The sequence below is a fragment of the Macrotis lagotis genome, chromosome 8 (genome assembly GCF_037893015.1).
Source record: "Macrotis lagotis isolate mMagLag1 chromosome 8, bilby.v1.9.chrom.fasta, whole genome shotgun sequence".
In the NCBI taxonomy this organism is placed as follows: domain Eukaryota; kingdom Metazoa; phylum Chordata; class Mammalia; order Peramelemorphia; family Peramelidae; genus Macrotis; species Macrotis lagotis.
The window spans coordinates 129,893,639-129,915,846 of NC_133665.1; the positions used below are offsets into that span (position 1 = coordinate 129,893,639).

General features: G+C 41.9%; 1 protein-coding gene across 5 annotated transcripts in view; it reads left to right on the forward strand.

The window, feature by feature from the left end:
- PHF2 (PHD finger protein 2) overlaps positions 1–22,208 on the forward strand; it is a 184,295-nt gene that overhangs the window by 105,598 nt on the left and 56,489 nt on the right. For 3 of the 5 annotated variants that reach the window (XM_074198346.1, XM_074198347.1, XM_074198345.1), the window contains exons 3-4: positions 12,408–12,522; positions 21,543–21,703. In XM_074198346.1, coding sequence (XP_074054447.1) covers positions 12,408–12,522; positions 21,543–21,703 — 276 coding nt within the window. Of the gene's footprint in view, positions 1–12,407; positions 12,523–21,226; positions 21,246–21,294; positions 21,383–21,542; positions 21,704–22,208 lie in introns of those variants that run through there. The other 2 variants (XM_074198349.1, XM_074198348.1) reach the window with 2 other exon arrangements.

The following is a 22,208-nucleotide window of genomic DNA, read 5'->3' on the forward strand; positions in this document are numbered from 1 at the left end:
CATCCGGAGTTAGGAGCAGCAGGAGCCAGAGTGGGGAATACAGAAGAAAGGGGAGGGGGTATTTGTTCATTTTCTTTCTATTTTTTCCTCTCATATTTTGGCATGCATAGGTCAATGTAAAAGTTAGGATTACGGGGCAGAGTGGAGTTACAAACTGTGATCTCCAAACCCCGGTCTGTCAGACAAGAGACTTGGATTCCATTCTTGGTTTTGCTACTGATTAGCTTGAGCAAACATCTTCCTCTTTTGGGACCTCAGTTTCCTCATTTGAAAATGGGACATCATTGTAGGTTGGAAAGAATGCTCTGTGCAGTCAAGAGGACTGAGCCTCAAATCTTCTTGAGACCCTACTACCTGGGGGACTGTACAACTCCCCAGACTTTAGTTCCATCTCTAAACGAGTGGTCCTAGATTTCCAAGGTTTCTGTTCAGCTTGGGTAGATTTGGAGACTCTTTCTCCCCAGTCCATTGTTTGTTCTCCTTAAGCCAAATCCATGTGCCATGTTACAGTGCCTTATGGATAGATCATGGACTTCAGACTCTTGGGATGAGAGTCAGTGGCACAGAGAGAAAAGAATCCTTGATTTAGATTCAGAAGACATTGGTTCAAGTCATGCCTCACTTCTTACTGGGAGATTTCTTAACACCCTGGTTTTTTTTCCTTTTTAGAGAGAAAAATCATTATATTATGAGGTTTTGAGGGTAGGTGATCTTGAACATCCCATCTAACATTAGAGCATTGTGAGTCTACAAGTCTTTATTTCCAAACATTTTTATTTCTGAAAGATTTGATTCTTAGTAATAAACTGCTACTTTTGACTAAGAAGGATTGGTCAGAAGTAATTCACCATGCCAAGAGGCTGTTGATAATAATAGTTATCTATTAGATAACTCTTTAAGGTGTGAAAAGAACTTTACAAATATTATCTCTTTTGATTCTCAGCTTTAAGAGAATCTTGTTCCCCCCCCCCCCCCCTTTATTTTGGTGGGGCAATGGAGTTAAGTGACTTGCCCACAGTAATACAAATAATAAGAATTAAGTGTCTCAGGCAGGATTTAAACTCAGGTCCTTCTGACTCCAAGGCCAGTACTACCCCTGCTCTTATTATTCTCATTTTATAATTGAGGAAATTGATGCAAGCAGAGGATAAATAACTTGCCCATGGTCACTCAGCCACTCAGTGGTTTCTAGACCCACTGGAAACCAGTGAGTGCCTGAAACTGAATTTGAACTTGACCCTTCCTGACCACATCTACTATCTGGCCATATCTACTCTCCTGTGTTGCCTCAAGATGGAGCTGCCCCCTGAAGGAAGGACAGGCAGATGGGTAAACCATTTCCTCAGCATCATTTCACACCCTCACCAACAATGGGGACATGTGCCACCATGTTAGAGCAGAGAAAGGACTTTGTTGCCCAGCCCCAGCCCGGAGACTCGCTTTGCTCCTTTAGAAGCAGCTTTTGAAGCCTTGATGAGACCTTTACTTTCTGTCTCCAGGTTTTGGTGAGCTCATTGACCTCATGGTGCCTTTTTTTATCACCAGTCATGCTTCTGAAACCTCAGGATCCTCCATAGCAGGTTACTGTCCAGATTGTAATTTCTCTAAAGGCTTTAGCTTTTAGACTCTGTCCCTTTAAAAAGCAAAGAAAGACTATTTGAGATATTCTGGGAAGATTAGAGACTTAAAGCTTGCTGTAGCCATTCAAGCACAGATAAGATGCTTGAACCTGCTTGCCTTGGTTTCCTCATCTGTAAAATGAATTGGGGAAGGAAATGGCAAACCATTCTCTGTCAAGAAAATGGAGGACACAGCTGAAACAACTGAAGAATAATCATCTACTGGAACCTCCTCCTAATAATAACTGACGTTCATGTCTTGATTTCAGGCTTGCAGAGAACGTTAGGTACATTGTGTTACCTGAACCACTTGATAACCCCGGGAGGTAAACGGTCCAAGAGCAGTCGTCACTCATCATTCCCATTTTACACATGAGCTCACTGAGGTTCATCCAAAAGCAGGATTTGGATCCAGATTTCCTCCTTCTGAGTCCCTCACTATAATCTGTGGTTCTGGCCTGGGTCCCAGGAGTTTTCTGTTTTAATATCTTTCACCTTCCATTCTATTTAATAAATAATCCTCCAGGACCTACAGTGAATGGGGCATGCTGAGGTTGAGAGATACAAACTAAACAGGACCCAGCCCTTGGCCTCTCTACCAAGCTTATTGCCTATGGATGGGGCTGGGGAGGGGAGAAGCACCCCCAAACAACCAGGGTCAAAATGATCTTGCTGCCAGCACCAATTTCTTCTGGGTACCTTTGGTCTGGTCCAGTGAAACCTTTCTTTTTATCTTCAAGTTCATCAAAGAGGTTCCAACCTAAGAGCTAGGTGAGGTCAGAGTAGAGGGAAATGGGTTTTCCCATCTGTCCGTCCTTCCTTCAGGGGACAGCCCCTTCTTGAGGCAGCACAGGATAGTAGATCTGCTTGTCTACTCTCCTTATTTTACAGTTGATGCAGCTGAGGCCCAGAAAGTTATGGGACTTAACTTAAGGTCACTAAGGTAGTAAATGACAGTCATTGCGGAAACACCTGGGTTCAGGAAGACCTGAGTTCAAGTCTAGCTTCAGATATTTAATAGCTGGGTGACCCTGGGCAAATCACCTACCCTCTGTCTGACTCAGTTTCCTCATCTGTAAAATAGTGCCTACCTCCCATGGGTCTTATGAGGATCAAATGAGATCATATTTGTAAAAACAGTGCAGTGCTTGTTTATAGCAGGAGCTGAGTAATTGTCAACTAATACGCTGCATAGGTATGATCACCTCTCAGCCTCAGAACTATTTGGTTAGGTGATTATCCATGTTCTACAGGTAAGAAAACGGCGACTTAAAGAGGATAAATAGCTTTTTAAGCTGGGTCTGTTCTTCATATTGGGTGCTCCTGGGGAGGCACCCCCTCTGCCATAGCACCTTTTCTGCCTCTTAGAATCTTAGAAGCGAGGAGAAGGCAAGTGACTCCTCCTGGGTCCCTCCAGGTCTGTGCCAGAGGTGGGCCTTCCAGCCTGGTCTGCTTTTCCCTGAGGCCTGCTCTCATCACAATGCCAGGGCCTTAACTAAGCCAGATCTGGGGACCCAAATTCTAGCCCAGCGATCTCCAGCCTTCTAAAAGGAACCACACACAGTAGGATCTTTGTAAGCAGCAAGCCCCTGGGTGCATCTAAAATGTAATGCAGTCTTTTCAGGAACATTGCCCTGGACTGAGACTTTGAAAAAGGAGGATTGATCTCGAAGTCTCTTCAGTGTTCGCAGATGCAGGTTTAAGGCAGTCTCCCTGCCCCACACTCCCTAAGAATAAGATGAAGGCGAGGTTCCAGTGGGCATCAGCCAGAACACCCCCCTGGGCTCTGTTTCCTGTGTCTGGGGCTCTGCAGGGATTGGAGACACTGTTCAGCATTGGTTGTTAATCAGCTATTATTCAAACATGTGTTTGCACAAGTTAGTTTATCAAACAGTATCAATTGTGTTTGAAAATGAATAGATGCAGCTACAGAGCCCCTCGTTTACAGCCAAGATTTAATTGCAAGGTTACAGAAGAGAGGCCCACACTGATTGCCTTCCTTATGCAATGAGTGTGGATTTCTAAAATATACTTTGGGTGCCTGCTTCCTCTGGGTGCCTGCTTCCTCTGATGGATGCTTCCCACATGCCTAATGAAAATTGCCTTTTCCACTTTCGAACTCTTTATTATTAAAAAAGAAAAAAAGCAACCAACAAACTTTCTCTCTGTGGTTTGGTATTGCATTTCATGTACCCTTTTCACTTTGCTTTGTCCCAGATCTGAGAAGACCATAGCAGTAGACTGGAGCAACCTCTGAAAGTCTTAGCCTATGGAGACTAAAGGAAATTTGTACTTTTCCCCTAGGGTGAATTTTAACTCAAGTTGATTTACATCAATTTAAATTACTAGCCAGGCAAACCTGCTATAAATAGTGTCTTCCTGCTGGGAAGGAACTGAAAACTCATCATGCCCCTATCCCCTTTTGTCTATCTGTGAGATGGATCCCAGTGACATGGCCAGCTCTTGCCTCTGAACCAACGAATGCTTACATGGAAAGCCCTACTAGAGATAACCTTAATATAGCCCCTCCCCATTGGAGAGAATCTCAGCAGCCCATCTAGTACCATCACTGGGGGAAATGCTTTCTAACATCCCTAACAGGTGGTAAACCAAAGCCATTGCTTGGACCTTTCCAGTGATGGGCTGGGTCCAAGGCATTTTTTTTTTTATAACTCAGATGCAGCTTCCATTTTTAGAAAGTCAACATGATACATTTTGAAGTTGTGATTTATTTTGATGTTTTATGCCTTCTTCAGATTACTGAGCCATGATAGGATTATTATGTTTAACTAAGCTGATAGAAATAGATACTTGTCAGTACGTTCCCAGATCTCAACTGTTTAAATCTTTGATCTTTGAGACAAAGGCAAGGAGATAGGGGAGGAGAGGGAAATATTTTTGCTGGGTGTAAAGAGAACTAGCACACTAAAAATTCAATTCTCTTTTTTTTAAAGTTAAGCAATATGCTCATCTTTAAATGTGTGTGTGTGTATACATATATATGTGTGTGTGTATATATATATATATGTAGAAAAATTTTTAGAAAGAATCTTGTATTTTCCTATAAATTTGGAGTGAAAGCAAAATTTGGACTGATTGAGAATTGACAGATTGATATGCTGAATTTAAAAAAATGATATGTTGTGTTAACTCACTGGTTACCTTCTTCTGGTTTATTCAAAGACTACAAAAAATAAATATTTCTGCTTCTTTAGTTCCCAAATTATTATTTTTTTAGGATAGAATACTTCTTTTAAAGCATAGAAGATGTTATGTCTATTAGGGACCAGATCACTATTTCAGGAGCCTCTGATGAATTCAAGTACTTAAAAAGAGTCACTAAGCTCATGGGAATTACATCAGTAAATTCATACTCTCTCTCTCTCTCTCTCTCTCTCTCTCTCTCTCTCTTTCTGTCTGTCTGTCGTTCTCCCCCCCCCCCCCCCCCCCCCCCCATTGCTCAGTGCCTGTGTCAGGGCCAGTTCCATTTTGATTCTCTTCATACATGACCTCTTCTTCCTCTTCCTTCTGCTTCTCCTAATACCAGCACCACCTGCAGCCACAGCTGCAACATCTGTTCACATTTATATACCATTCTGAATGCTTTTCAAAGTGCTTTCCTCACATAACCTTGTGAGGTTATGTTGTAGAAGTATTTCTTTCCTCATTTAAGAGATTCCCAGACAAACCAGAAAGACATCCTTCCCTTGAGAGTTATGCAGATCTAGTCAGGATACCTCCAAGGGACTGCTACCAGAAGTCAAGATGAAAAAGTGGTTGAGGAGAGGAGAGCTCCCTCCCTCCTTGGGTTACAACTTGCTTGAATTGTTTTGGTTTGAGGCTATTCCTTCCCACTTTATTCTTTTTTTCTAGAGTTGCCCAACAAAATGAGAAGAGAAAAATGGAAAGTTTCCATTCCATGGATCCTGCCTTTGGATCAACCTTATTTTAGTTTCAGATGCAGAGCAGCAAAGGTTGACTTCATAAAGATAGCAAATAGTTGGGAGAACCCTGGTCTCTAGGTTTGAGCTCTTGGAACCCTTGCTCTTCTAGATCTACTCTCCTCAAATTCTTTTGTGGTCTTCAAATTCACTGTCAAATTCCTGGCTTTCTTGAATATTTCATACTGTTGACTCCTTCCTTTTTAAATTTTTCCTTCTCTTGATTTCTCTCATGTTAACTACCTTTTTTGGTTCTCTTTTCCATTTCAATTCAATTTAACTAACATTCATTCATTCACTTCCAAAATACTTTTTTATTGATACATGACTTTTTACAAAAATTTTTCATCACTTAAATTTCTCATGTATTTCTCCTTCCTTTTTTGAGTGACTCATAATAAATAATAAAAAAGAAAAAACTCAAGACTAATCAATGTAATGAAATGGTTTGATTTTGTGTGTGTGTGTGTGTGTGTGTGTGTGTGTGTGTGTGTGTGTAATATTTCACACTTGAGATCCTCTACCGCTGCAAAAAAGCAAAAGAGAGAGGAAAGTGTCTTCTCAAATTTGTCTCTTTCTTGGTCCTGAACTTGCTCATTTAAATTTCATAGCCTTAGTCTGCATTATTTTTCAATAAACATTTATTAATGTGTCCATCATTGTGCTAGACGCAAAGACAAAGGGTTCCCTGCCAACAAGTGGCATGGTATGGTCTAATGTTGACTTTGTTTGGTAGTCTTCTTTGCTGGTTGCTTTTCCTTTTCCCTCCAGCCTCCCTCTTCTTCCCCTAACACCTTGGATTCAGTCCTGTCTCCTCTCTATACTGTTAGCTGTGGAGATCTTTATTCCTGTTGCTTCAGACATTGCATTTTCACAGCTGACCATGTCCTTCCTCTGCTCATGAATCTTCAGTGGTTTTCTAGCGCCTCTAGATCAATAGGACTCCTCCTTTGACATTTAAAGCTGTTCTCAGTTTGACTTCTACCTAACTGTATGGATTTTATACTCAGTGTTCCACCCAGTCTCTTGCTCTCTATCCTATATTGTAGAATGCCTTCTCTCCTCATTTCTTAGCTCTTCAAATCTCTTTAGTTTCCCTTCTCAGCTCACTTATCTCCCACAGAAGACCTTTCCTGATCCCCTCTTCCCCCATTCATCAGTCCCCTCTCCCAAATTAATTTGTAGACATTTTTATAAGGACTTATCTGTATACATGTTGTATCCTCCTAATAGAATGTAAACTTCTGGGAAGTTGGGACTGTTTTGTTTTTGACTTTGTAGTGACTTCGACAAAGCAAGTCCCTAATAAATGCTTTCTGACTAGCTGACTCTCTCTTTCAAGTTCCATGTTGTTCTCTCTCACATTTCTTAATACCTTTTGAGTCTCTTCACTAGAATATGTTGAAGAGCAGCATATTCAAATCTAAAACACATTTTGCTTCTAAATCTTCAGTTCCTTTAAAGACACCAATATTCTTACCAAGATTTAGGCTCATACCCTAGAGGCCTCTGTCCTGTGCCTTTTTCTTGATCTCTGAACTCTTTCTTAATGACCTCTTTAGTTTCTATTAGTTGAGTTATTATCCAGGTAGATGAGCTTCAGATCTAGTCTTTTGTATTCTAGTCCTGGATCACCAATGTCCAGTTGGACATTGCCAACTGGATAGCCTGTAGCCCCGTCAAAGTCAACTTCCAGGCTTATCTTGTACCTTCTTTTGTGTGTTGTAGCTCTCTGTATACTTACATTTTGTTTGCCGTATTAGACATTAGCACCTGGAAGACAAAGATTGTTTCACCAAATGTTTCACCATTGTCTTTGAAGCCCTAGGGCTTTGTTCACCATCTGACATGTTAGACATTTAATAAAAACTTGTTGATGGATGGTCTAAAATAATACCGTATGTCTCTCCTGCAACCTCTACTTTTTCCCTCAAGTTTCTCAGGTTCTGTTGGTTTGGATACTATCATCATTCAAATTCTCTCTCGATACCTTATCATTTTTCTATCTCTATTGATCCTTTTTTTGGGGGGAAGGGGTTTAGTGACTTGCCCAAGATCACATAGCTAAGTTAAGTATTAAGTGTCTGAGGCTGGATTTGAACTTAGGTTCTCCTGATTTCAGGGCCAGTGCTCTATCCATTATACCACCTAACTGCTGCCCCCCAATGATCCTTTTGGTGCTCTCATTAGTTCCTCTGCAGATAATTCCCAAATCTGTATCTGAAACCCTAAGTCTTTCTCTGGATTTCTAATCTAACATCACCAACTACTACTTGTACTCAACACATGGATGGATATCTTTTAGGCTCAGCATAATTGCCTATATCTGTTGAAAGCAACATAACCCTTCCAGTCAATCAGCTTCACAAAGTTGGAATCATCCTTTATTCCCCATTTCCAACTCCTCACAATCCGATCAATTGTCATACCTTATCCATTCCTCCCATAGGACACTTCTTGAATCCATCCTCTTCTCTTATCCTCTCCCTTGGACTTTTATTGTAGTTTCCTAATTTTTCTCCCTGCCTTAAATCTCTTCTCTTTCCAATACATCCTTCATGTACACACCAAAGTGATTTTCTTTCTTTTTTAAAAATTAAAATTTTTCTTTTTTTTTAATTTAAAATTTTCCTTTCCCACTCTCCCCACCCCCAACCTGTAGGGAAGAAGAGCAAAGGAAAACTATGTAGTCAAGTGAAACAAATTGTTCTCATCTCCATCTCCTGGCTTCCCTCAAATCCCAGCTACAATCCCATTTTCTGCAAGAAGGTTTTCCAAATTCTTTTTCATGGCATCTCCTTCCTCCAGTTTATCTGATCAGTGACGTACCTGTACATGGATATTGACTTGTGGTCTCCTCCATTAGACTTCATGATCCTTGAGCATAGGGACTGTCTATTGCCTCTTTTTGCAAGTAAAGTACCTGGCCTAGAGTAAATGTTTTTTGATTGACTATTGACTGTTGACTTTCTTAGGTATCTGATCAGTTGTGGGCTTTTGCCGATGCAAGTGTTCTAATCTGCAGGTCATTCCTGTCATCCCATATTCTTTTCCTGCCCCAGAACCTTTCCTGGTAACCTGTCCTGACCTTTGAGCATCATCTTACACCACTTGCCTGCATTCCTTCTCCAGACTTATGTTGGCTGGCATCCTCCCTTCCTTTCAAGGCTCAGCTTTGTGATCTGCTCTTGATGTGAAGCATTCCCTGAACCTTCCAGCCAGACCTGAAGGTTGGAGAGATTTGGTATTGCTGCCCTGTGACTGGAATGGAAGCACAAGGCCCTCGGACTTTATAAAGGCCACTATAAAAGATGAAATAATTGAGGAAGCTGTGGTTGAAGCAAGCAGAGGCATGACTTAGAAGCAGAAAGCAGCCTGTGCACATGCTTCCACATAGCTTTGCCATGGCCAGCTTTCATAGGAGCTTTCCATATCTGTTTATTACTGATGTGAAGATGAAGTGGGGGAATTGTGGGCCTCTGCAATCTGTGAGGCAAGCTCCTCTTCCCCTCTGCATTTTCCTCCATCATTCAATTCTTGAGACTTTTTATCTTAGAGAACAAGGCAGACCTCACAATGAGCCCATTTCCTATAAACCCTGCCTTTAAAAGAGGGGGTTTATAACAGAGATTGTCCTCTAGCCCCAGAGTCACCTACAGTGACTTGCATGTAGTGCCACAGCAGCTGCCCTGCTAGCCAGCAGCATGGTCAGAGAGGAGACTTGATCCTCTGACCCTGGTGTTGTCCACTAATAGTCATCCTAAATCGGGGATGGAAGAATGAGCCTTGACCTCTGCAGGCTAGCCTCTTTTCTTCTAAACTGGGTAGTGCTTTGGAATTCTTGTGGTACCAACCTCCAAATGATCCTTTCTGACATCTGACTTTAATCAGAAAGTATGAATGCACCATGCACACATATGTGCATGCATATGTATGTGTGTGTGTTATTGGGCACTTCCTACAAATTTTAGGAGCACAATGAATAGTCGTAAGGTAACTAATTTCAAACTTTCTCTGCTTAGGCTTTGAGGGAGGAACTAGAAGTACTGGATGGGAAGTGGAGAGGTGCATTTTATCTCAGTGTAAAGAATGACTTCCAATGACTTCCTCCTCACTGAAGGACTTTAATAATGACAATGATTATAATATTAATAGCAACAGCAATAATACAGCTAGCATTTAGAGAGTGCTTTAAGATTTTCACAGCGCTGTGTAAGTATGGATCCCATCTTATTCTGACAAGAACCCCAAGAGATAGAAGTTATTGTTACCCCCATTTTATGTATGAGGAAACTGAGGCAGGTAGAGGTACAGTGAGTTGCTCAGCATCATACCATTAGTGTCCAAGGCAGGATTTGGACTGAGCTCTTCTGACTCCATGCCTCTCCACTCTGTGACACCAGCCTGCCTAGAGCAAGCTAGATGACCCCTTTCTGGTGATATCATAGAAGGGATTCCTCAGGGTTAGATTTGGCCAGGGGTCACCAAGGGGTTACCACTCTGTGAATACCTGTTCTTTCTATAGACATTTTTAAAAACATTTTTGCAAGGCAAAGGGATTAAGTGACTTGCCCAAGTTAGGTTAGGTAATTATTAAATGTCTGAGGCTGGATTTAAATTCGGGTCCTCCTGACTTCAGGACTGGTGCTCTATCCACTGCACCACCTAATTGCCCCTTCTCTAGATAATCTGAATAGTTCTTCACATTTGTTTTGGGGCATCTTCTGGGAACCCTTTGTTCAGAGAATTTGTGCTAAATTAATAATTAATAAATAATAATAATTATATGGGCAAGTCACTTTACCTCTGCCTGCCTCAGTTTCCTCATACATAAAATGGGTTAGCAATAACATCTATTGTTGTAAGGATAAGATGGAATGATATTTGCAGTAAAAAGTGCTGCGAAAAAACCTTGAAGTACTCTGTAAATGCTAGTTGTATCATCATTATTAATAGGTTGTGCTAATAATGGGGAGCCATCACAGAGCTCTGAAGAGTGGAGGAAGTTGGGAAGGCTTTGTTCTTTGTAGGATTATAATATGTGGAGCAAGATGAGGTGAGGCCAGAGACTCAACCCCAAGGAGAGGGGAGAGAAGGGGCAGGGGCTGAAAAAGGCTGTTCTCTCCATCATTTCCCTGCCTCCAGCTTATCGAACAGAAATTGTCTCAAATGATTATCTATCCTAATTTTGAAAATCTCCAGGGAAAGAAATTAGATTAATGGTCCCAGTGTTCTCTGGTAATGTCTTTACTGTCCAGATTTCTCCTGTTTTTCCCACAGTGGATATGGAGCACAATTGGTCACCATCTTCTGTGTAATAACTCAGTATTCTGAAAGCCATTTTACATCATCCCCTCACTCTGGCTGCTATTTTCTCAGCTTAATTATTGTAATTCTTGGAACCTTTCAAATCCTTTGGGGACTATGAGTTCCTTCCTCTGAGACCCAATCCTTAGGGGCATCCTTTTCAAAACCTGAGTATTTGTCAATTGAATAAATCAGTCAGTCAACAAACGTGTATTAAATCCCTACCTACTATGTATCAGAGATAGTGTGCAAGACACTGGCTTGGCATTTTTGCTGAGAAAGGTATGTCATTTATGACTTTTCTAGAATCTTCTAAAGGACATTGCCTTAATTTCAGAGCTTTACAGAGAAAAAGTTGCACAAGACTGTGAGCTGGTCATACTAGTGATAGGGTGTGGATGATGCAAAGATTGTCTTTAATTCCCACAATCTGTACATCCCAGGATCAGTTCCTCATTGGAAGTTACTTCCCCCGGCCCTTTTCTTTTAAAAATAGCATTCACTCAACTTTTCAGATCTGCAGTTTAGGGCTTACCCTGTCATAACCTAATGAAAGATTTCCATGCATTCATATAGGGCTTAAGAATTCATTTTTCTATTCCTAATAAAAATAACTCATATCCTCTTTCTGACTCTTTAAAATTCATTTTGCTCTGTGAGGTTAGGATTAGAATAATCCATTTGCTTGTGGACCCCTAAAATCACTAGAAACTTCTGTATGTACATCCATTGCCCATCATATTTTCTGAGATCTTATTTTCCAAATGAAAAGTGGCACCAAAGGATGTTTCTTTTGCTCCTGCAACAGCTCGTGGGAAGTTCAAAGAATGTCCTCTCCTTCCTTGCTAGAGGATAAGAGGCTTGAAAGGACACCACCTCTGGAGTTGGGTGGCCTAGTTCCCATCTCTACCCTGATGAGGTGACCGGGTCAGTTAATCTCCATAGCCTTGAATTTCCTCATCTGTCAAATGGTGGAGTTTGACTAGATCAGAAGTATCAAGACACCCATATTAAAATGTAATTCAGAGATATTTAGCGAAGTAAATAAAAATACAATAGAATATAGATCATGTTAAGATGTAGTTTCCTTTTTTATAGTTTTTTTTTATTTTTTTGTAAAGCAATGGGGTTAAGTGGCTTGCCCAAGGCCACACAGCTAGGTAATTATTAAGTGTCTGAGGTCAGATTTGAACTCAGGTACTCCTGACTCCAGGGCTGGTGCTCTATCCACTGCGCCACCTAGCCGCCCCAGGATGGAGTTTCTTAAATCACTCTATGACCCTGTAGAAATCCTTATATATGGCTGGGCAACCCCAGTTTCTGAGACCCCTTTTCAGCTCTAAATCTGTGTGCCTCTCATCATCACTTACCAGGAGTGTTAGAGGAGCTTTGTATGTCTTCTGGGGAGCCAGGAGACTGGAAAGTGGGGCACACAGAGGCCTGGAGGGGCAGGGATTGCTTCCTGGGTATGATGCTAGGGGCTGTGGTAGTGGCTTCTGCCAGCCTTCTATTTACTGTCCCTATCTCCTCTCTTTTCCAGTGAAAAAAAAAAGAAATTGGCATAAACATGATACAGGGCAGACGACGGATGTCAGACCAGTCCAGAATGGGAGTCAAGTGTTCATCAAAGAGCTGAGGAGCCGAACATTCCCCAGGTGGGTACACAGGCCAATGAGGGCAGGCTGCCCTGAAACTGTGGCCCTTAGTGGAAGAAGACTCTGGAATGGGGGTCTGCAGAACATAGCTGGAATCCCTTTCCAAGTGGGAGGATCCTGGGGGACTAGGGAACAGCATACCATCAGGATGCTAGGTGGTGAAATTTTCTCTAGTAAAGTTTGTGAGTTTGATATGCATTCAGATTAATTAACTGAAGTAAGTTTCATAGCTGCCAATTTTCTCCTTTGTAAAATGAGAGTGAACACTAGAGGCTGTGTGATCCAGGAGTTAGGATGATAGATTTGTAGTCAGTAAGACTTGGGTTCAAATCCTTCCTCAGATACTTAGCTGTGTTACCCTGGACAAGTTATTCAACATCCCTTCAGGGCCTCACTTTTCTCACTTTGTAAAATGAAATGATTGGACTCAAAGGCCTCTGCAATCTCTTCCACCTCTAAATTCTATGGTTCTATGAGCCCTCAAATCTTTTCCAGTTTTAAATCTTATGAAGCTACAGTCCTGTGCTTGAAATGAGCAGAGCTAGTTATCTATCTATAAACAAGGTCAGTTTAGAGAACAGTTAATTCTATGGCCAATGGAGCTGTGCGACCTTGGGTAAATCATTTAATCTCTTTGGGCTTGGATTGCCTAAGAAGTAGGATGGGCCTTTGCTTTTCAAAAGGAAGGATGTGAGCTCCTGATCTCTTCTATTGATAGGACTGTGGTTCTGTGATTAAGAAAACCCGGCTGTCTCTGATAGGGAAATTGGAATCTGGATGTCTGTGGAGAGGGATGGAGATGTGTGAAAGAACGCTTCAGGTGGGGAAGGCAGAGAGCTATTTTTTTGGAAGATTATTAACTGCATTTAAACCCCAAATGAAGACTTTTCTGAAGTGGGGGGTCTGCAGAATATAATTGGCACACATTTCAAGTGAGAGGATCCTGGGGGATCAGGAGCAGCATACCATAGGGATGCTCAAATTACATAGAAACATTTTCTGATTGAAACCAAATCAGAAATGCTTCCTAGGAATGGCAAGTTAGACCAGAATTGGGGTAATAAAGATGTCCCTCTCTTGGATAGTTTAGAAGAGTTGGATGGGGAATAGTTTGGAGGTCTAGAGAGGGTCTGTGCTCATCCTGGAAAACCATGAAAGGCAATTGAATCCTGAATAAATATAATCGATAAAACAATTAAATTTTCCTTTTCATGCCCGCATGAGTGCCTGTAAGGCACCATTCTGGGTACCCTTCTAGTCTAGCTTTGTTTTGACTTGGTAATAACTGGAATTTATGTAGCACTTTAAAATTCACAGTGTGGTTAACATACATTATTTCTTTCCACCCTGTGAGAAGAAAGTACTGTGATATTATTTCTGCTCCTCCCTCCCCCACACCCAGTTTACAGATGGGGAAACTGAGACTTGCTGAGGTTAAATGACTTACCCATGGTTAGAGATGGGACACTGGCTCTTATTCTTAGTGTGTTGGGAAGAAGAACCGACATCAGACAATGGGTCCTGGCATTTTCCTGCACCAGAGGCTAAGGCAAGCCATTCCTGCAGCATATTTTGTCAGACCCGGGTCTCCCTTTCCTCCAAGTTCTCACTCTTTTCATTTCATCAGCAGGACCTCTCTGACTCCCTCTCTCCTCTCTCTATTTAGCATGGTGTTCTATCAGTGACAATCCTTCATTTCAAAGGTTAAAGGGTGCCTGTCTTTTAAGGACCCTCCCTGAACTGACTGGCATCTGGGAAGCTCAGGAAGATGCTGAGAAGTGAAGCCGTAGCTCCTAAGGTGGAACTGGGAGTGAAGACTTGAATGAATCCTCTGTTTTTTTGGGAAAGCTGGTCTTCTTATTTCTTAACTGTTGATGTCCCAGAGATTGTTCCTTTGAGAAGAAGAACCACCAAGAGACAGCTGACTCATTGGAACTGAACGAGAGGTCAAGAAAAACCCACCATGTTTACATCATCTTTTGTACAAGACTGATCCCCCCCAGGAAGCCCCATTTGGGACTGAGAAGCTAATTACAGACATCAAGGGATATGATTCTAGAATAGTAGATCTGGAGTTGCAAGGGACCCGAAAAGTCACCAAATGTAATCTCTTTGTTTTATCAGTGAACAAACCTGCCAGAGTCAAATGACTCATCCATGGTCAAATAGCTAATAAGTAGCAGAATCAGGATTTGAACTTTGTTCTTACGACTCCAGATCTGGATTCTCCCCCCTGCCCTTTTTCTTTTTTAAAAATTTCTTATTTAAAAAGACAATGCCATCACTTCCTATTGACTTGCCTCCAAGTCACCCAATAGAAGCCTTTCTTGTTAAAATAATAATAATAATAATAATAATAATAATAACAGCTAGTATTTATATGGCACTTTAAGGTTTGCAATTAAGAAAACTCAATGATTAAGAAATCATTTTCTCTTCACAATAGTTTTCAGAGGTAGGTGCTATTATCTGCATCTTAAAAATGTGGAAACTCAGGCAGGCAGAAGTTAAGTGATGAACTTAACTAAGTGGTCATGACTATTATGTGTCTGAGGCAGGATTTGAATCCAGGCCTTTCTAGCTCCAGATCCTGTGCTCTGTGCCCCTTGGAGCCACCTAGCTGCCTCTCATGTTACAAATGAATATGGTTAAGCAAAACAAATGATCTCAGTCATGTCCAAAACTGCATGCCTCCTTCCCAGCCTCTTGTATACCACTGGCATAGATGTTTCTTGCACTTCTGTGTCTCTGGATACTGCATTTAGCAGAGTTCTCAATATTGCTTTTCTTTATGTTATTGCAGTCTTGTGTAAATTATCTTCTTGCTATGCTGATTTTCCTCTAAATCAATTCATACAAATCTTCCAAATTTGAATTCTTTCTTCATCATCATCATTTTTTTTTTTTTTTTTTTAGGTTTTTATAAGGCAAACGGGGTTAAGTGGCTTGCCTAAGGCCACACAGCTAGGTAATTATTAAGTGTCTGAGACCAGATTTGAACCCAGGTACTCCTGACTCCAGGGCCAGTGCTTTATCCACTATGCCACCTAGCTGCCCCTCATCATCATTTCTTATTGCACAATAATTCCATTAAGTATTGGCTCTGGAGTCAGGACTTGAGTTCAAATGTGACCTTGGACACTTCCTAACTCTGTGACCCTGGGCAAGTCACTTAACCCTGATTGCTTCAAAAAAAAATTCCATTACATCCACATATTGCAATTTGTTTAGCCATTCCAACTAATAGGCATTCAATTTCCTTCCAGTTCTTTGCTTTTATAAAAAAAGAGATCTTCCTTATAGCTATTTTTGTGTAAGTAGGATCTCAACACTCCTTCCCTGCTACTCTCATACCTCTCTATGTTCTCTTGCACACATAGGAGAAAGAAAACCCTTAGCTGTCTCTAAGCTAGAAAGACAACCTGGGCTGTGTAGAGTTCCTGCCCTTTTTTTGTAATCTGCAGTCATGTCACTGTGTCTTGGCATTTTGATGGCAGTGTTTGTCAATCAGAGCACATCTGAACATGTTTCATAGAAAATATTTTAGTCTCTCATCTGGAGCCAGAGCTCATTTAATACTAGGTGGTTATAGTTATGATAATTTCCTTTAATATCTGCCATTGAATGAGAGCTTTAAGAGGTACTAGGAGGTGAAGTGGCTGCCTAGCTGAATGCTAGGGGGACTCAGGAACTTGGTTTCACTGACACAGAAAATGGGAACCTGTGAAAGTTGCCTCTGGTGTAGCAGATGTTGACAGGGAGACCTGAAAAAAAATGAAGAAAAAGCCTGTTTGTGCATGCGCACGTGTGTGTGTGTGTGTGTGTGTGTGTGTGTATTTCCAAGCAAAACAAATTCCACATGTATCATATTCAAAAATGAAGGACTCATGCTGTGTATTTAGTCTGTCACTTCTCAGGAGGTAGGTTCATTCCTCATCCTTGGAATATGTATTGGTTTTGGGTCATTGCATTGATCAGGAATTTTAAGTCTTTCAAAGTGATTTGTTTTACAGTATGGTTGTTTGTAATAATCATTGTTCCTCTGGTTCTGTTCCCTCAGACAGTCTTCCTAGGTTTCTCTGCAACCATTAATTTCATAATTTTTATAGTACATTGGTATTCTATTCATATTCCATAATTTGTTGGGTAGCACCTCAATTTTAAGTTCTGCCATTACAAAAAAGAGTTGCTACAAATATTTTTGTACCTATGGGTCCTCTTCCTTTTTCTTTAATCTCTTTGGGGTTGTTACTTCCACCAATAGAACATTGCCTGTTGTCCCAAAAACCTTCCAACATTTGCCATTTTTCCTTTTTTGTCATCTTTGCCGGCCTGATTGGCACCTCCAAATTGCTTTCAATGTGCTTTTCCTCTCATTATTTGTGATTTGAAGTATTTTTTTTTTTTTTTTTTGGTGTGGCTCAGAGCTATTTTCTGTGATTCCCCAATTCCTAGATTAATAGTGATTTACCTCTGCCCCTGCAGGAGTTGACTCATGGAAAGGGCCATGGTTCTGTCCTTGATCAGGAACATGAGATGGTTAAAACCTCTGTGTCTTGGAAGATGGGAAGGTTTTGATCTCTTTTCTTGGTCATTGACATAGCCCATGTGCTCCTAAAAGCTTAGAGTTTCTCCTTTCAATCCAGTCACCAAAGAGAATTTCAGCCTCCTGCTGTCTCCCTATGAGGTTGGAGGAAGGCTTAGCTGAGCTGCTTCCTTCAGCTGTCAGGGACTGCTCCCCGGCCTCTGAGACCACCCAGCTGGTGAGGCCATGAGTCTGCTCCAGCTAACTTGACCTGAAAGGTGGCCTTGTTCAAGTGGCTTAAATTTCTTTAGGCCTCAGTTTACTAATGTAAAATTACTCTATAGTTCTGCCTCTTCTGCCTTTCTCATTCCCATTTTGTTCTTCATGTTCCTAGAGTCTTACCGCATGTCCACCATATGATACTTTTTTTTTAGATTTTTTTTTTTTGGCAAGTCAATAGGGTTAAGTGGCTTGCCCAAGGCCACACAGCTAGGTAATTATTAAGTGTCTGAGGTCAGATTTGAACTCAGGTCCTCCTGACTCCAGGGCCGGTGCTCTATCCACTGTGCCACCTAGCTGCCCCCTCATATTATACTTTTTTTAAAAAAAAATTATTTTCTTTAACACAATGGAGTTAAGAGTGACTTGCCCTCAAATCTGGCCTCAGACACTTAATAATTACCTAGCTGTGTGACCCTGGACAAGCCACTTAACCCCATTGCCTTGCAAAAACCTTTAAAAAAAGAGTGACTTGCCCAAGGTCACACAGCTAGGTAATTATTAAGTGTCTGAGGCCAGATCTGAACTCAGATACTCCTGACTCCAGGGCCGGTGCTCTATCCACTGTGCCACCTAGCCGCCCCCTCATATTATACTTTTTTTTAAAAAAATTATTTTCTTTAACACAATGGAGTTAAGAGTGACTTGCCCTCAAATCTGGCCTCAGACACTTAATAATTACCTAGCTGTGTGACCCTGGACAAGCCACTTAACCCCATTGCCTTGCAAAAACCTTTAAAAAAAGAGTGACTTGCCCAAGGTCACACAGCTAGGTAATTATTAAGTGTCTGAGGTCAGATTTGAACTCAGGTTCTCCTGACTTCAGGATGAGTGCTCTATCCACTGTACCACCTGCTGCCCCCATATGGTAGACTCTTAGTGAATGATTATGGATTTGTTGATTGATCCTATAAGGGATGCTCTGGTGATTAAATAAGATAATTGATAGGAAAATATGCACCCTAGGGAGGACTATTATACTGGCATCTTCAGGGAAGGGGTACTGTTGAGAATTATATTGTAGCATCAGATCACACATAACTGGAAGTGACCTCAGAGACCATTCAATCCAGTTTCCTTATTTTATTGATGAGAAGCTGAGATTCCGGAAGGTTATCTATGCTTTTCTCAGGTCACAGGGATAATAGCAAGCTGCAATGCAACCCATCTTCTGGGGCCATCTCCAGGAGCCTTTCCAATGTACCCTTCAGTGTCAGTGGAAAACCAGTAATAATGACATGACCCCAGACTAGTTTTCTTCCCTCTTTGTTCGTTCAGTAACTGACCACTGATGGTGGCTACCATTCCTTCCTCAATCTTTTACCTCATTTTCTCTTTTTAGCTCAGCCTTCATGGATTGCAAATTAATAGTGGAAAGATTTGGAATCAGAAGCCCTGGGTTTCATTCCTTGGTACTGCCACTTGTTCCATGGGTGATCTTTAACAAGTCACTCAACCTCTGTGGGTCTCAGTTTCTTCATCTGTAAAATAAGGACTAGATCAAGGTGTTTTAGTCTCTTTTTTTGTTTTGTACCCCTTAAGCAAGTCTAGTGAAACCTATTCTTAGTGAAACCCTTCCCAGAATAATATTTTTAAATGCAAAAAATAAAATACATTATAAAGGAAACCCATCATGCCAAAATATGAATATTTCCATGTTAAGGGGTGCCAGATTAAGAATTCCTTGCCTGGATGACCTCTAAGTTTCGCTTCCATTCTAATTTCTCTGACTCTTCAGGGGGAAAAGAAACAAGAATTATTGAACACCTGCTATATATTTCAGGCGGGGCTGAGTGTTCTACAAATATTCTATCATTCGATATAGGGAGACTTTGCCAGCCTTGGCAGCACAATCTTTCCTGGCTCTCTTTCCTCACCAAGCCAACTCATCCTGAGGGGAACCTCAGACACCCTTCCTCTAATCTCTTACCCACTGGGGAAAACATTAGAGATGGATCTGTTTCCAGGTTCCAAGCCAAAAGTCATGCCCCCCCCCTCATTTAGCCCTATAAGAGTCAGTGTCTCTTATAGTGAAAAGAGCAGGAGAGACAGCGTTCAAGAGCCATTGTTCACATCCCACCACCTCTCCTATGCCACTAATTGCATATGGGACCTAGGCAAGTCTTGTAAATCTTTTGGGGCTTCAGTTCTCCATTCATAAAAAGAGGAATGGGAGGCTGGATTAGATCACATTTAATGTTTTTCCCACATATAAATCTGTTATCCCAGGAATCATAGTAGACTGTCTGGTGGGCTATTGGTGGGCTTGTAGGAAGTTATTGCAGGGACCTGTTGCTCCCCATTAGAGGCCATATAGAGAGAACACTGTTTCTGGAGTCAAGGCTAATACTGCCTCTGATGCCTCTTCTCTTTATGACCTTTTCTTCCTCCTCCTTTTCCTCTTGTTCCTCCTCCAACTGCTTCTCCTTCTTCTCCTCCCTTTTCTCCTTCTCTCCTTCCTCCTTTTTTCCCTCCTGTCTTCCCCCTCCCTTCTCCCTCTTCTCTTCCCCTCCCCTTCCCCCTTTCCCTTCTGACTTGGAGCTGGGAGCATACCTACAGCTAGGGAGATGATGTCCTTCCTGGTCCTCTGTAGTTTGGGGAATGCACAGTAGAGGGCAGGAGAGGATTAGTAATGGCTATCCCAAACCAGTCTGGTCCCAGTGAGCTAACACTGGGGTTCTAGGAGTCCTGTCACAGTAGGAGTGGAGAGCAGTCAGTCCCTGCCAGGCTCACCCCCTTTGTTCATGCCTAGAACCTGGAGCTGAGGAGGGGAGCCCCGGGCCTTCCTGCTTCTTCTTCCATCTGTTTCAGAAGCCACTACCAGGGGTCCAGGGACAGGGACCATGACCATGTTTAATGAGCGGTATCTTGGCTGATGAGGGTTGGGTTCTAGATCTACCAGCCACCCTTGGTCCTCCAGTCATCCAGTATCTTGGAGCAGGAAGGGACCTTGGGCAGCTGGCAGGAAGAAAGTGGCATTGAAAGCTCAAAGACTTAGATTTAAGTTCTGCTCCTTATTAGCTTTGTGGCCTTGGTCTTAGCATCCTTGCCAGATCAGGAGGGGATAAGCTTGTTGGAGGTTACGGTTCTTAACATGTCTTCTAGGACTTTAAAAATTTTGTTTATCACTATATTTCAATATAATTGGTTTCATATTTTATTTTATTCAATTACCAACATGATTCAGATGATTCTTTAGAGTTCATCTGACTTGCAAAGGGGACTGTGCCACAAAAAAGGTTAAATATTTCTGGTTGTAGGAGGAGGTCTGGTTTTCAGGTGGGGATAGGAGTTCTACCTGTATGGCTTTGAACAAGTCATATAATAATAATAATAAATAATAATAATAATAATAATAATGAAGATGATAGTAGGTTAAGTAATTGGCACTTTTTTATTTGTAAATCTGTATGACTTGAAAATTTAAAAAGAATTTGCAGATTACTTTATTCCTCACAATAGCCCTATAAAATTTTTATTCTCATTTACATATGAAGAAACTGAGGATTCCACAGATAGGCAGAGAGTGATTTGTTCAGGGCCACACAGTTAGGAATTGTCTGAAGCATAATTTTGATTCCTGTCTTCCTGGCTTCATGATCTGATCCTTCTTCAACTCTACCACCTAGTCTCTCTGGGCCTCAGTTTCCCCACCTGTGAAGCGAGAATGTTGGAAGAGACGACCTGTGAGGTCCCTTTGACTCCAAATCCTTTACATGTAGCTTTCTTCTTTTATGGATCACAAGTGACTGAGTCTGGGTCTTACAGCTAATGAGTGGCAGAGATGGCAGGACAGGGCCTTTGAGGTAAATTATGGGACCTAACCATTGTGATGCAATAACTGAGAAATTCTCTGCTATTCATAAAACCATCAACCACTTTGAATTTTGGACTATACAGTCAAGTCTTCAGGAAAATGGTGTGTGATGGTGCTCTGAAGGCCAGAGAGTTGAGTCTTGATTCCAATGCTTACTATGTCATTTTGATTTGTTTGAACCTCAGTTTCCTCACATGTAAAGTCAGAATAGTGACATTTAATACACCCAACCTGAGGATGTAAGCTTATTTTCTTCTTGGGATGTCCAGAGGCTAATGCTGTCTTCTGCAGTCAAGGGCAGTCTGGTACCCAAGTGGGGCTGGGGGCTCCTGGGGGGAGGGGCGTTTGGGATGAGCGAGCACATCTTCTCTAGTAAATCCATGTTTCTCTCCTTTTCAGTGCGGATGATGTTGTTGTCAAAGTGCCCGGCAGCCAGCTGACTGTGGACTACCTGGAGGACTGTGGCTTCTCAGCACCCATCCTGGTCCCCAAGAAGGACGGCCTAGGGCTGGCTGTTCCAGCCCCAACGTTTTACGTCAGTGACGTGGAGAACTATGTGGGTAAGTACTGTATCCTTCAGTTCTGGTTGGAGTGGGCTGCAGCCCCAGGGAGAGCCTGGCCAGGGGGGGTGGGGGGGGATCCCTCTGCTCGGCACTAATTTGATTTATTTGCAAACATCCACACTTTGAGACAGACATCACTGATGTACGGAAGGAAATGTTTCAAGAGGATGGGGTCTGTCCAACCCTTTACTCAGCACCTCCTGGGCTCCGGGGCAGGAGAAATGCTCCTTTGTGGAGGACAGATAGATGACTGGCCTCCAAAGCAGGAAAGTCTGGGTTCAAGTCCTGCCTGGACCCAGGCTGTGTGATCCTGGGTGAGTTGTTTGACATCTGTGATCTGTGTGGCTCTGTAAGTCTATACATTCCAGTAGTGACCTGCTTTGGAAGAGAAAGCTTCTTCCTCATGGAGTTCCCTGAAGCAGTGAATTCAGAGATACAGTCCCTAGGAGAGGTTAAAGGGGGATTGTAGTTAACACTTTTGAAATAGTTCAGCTAATAGACT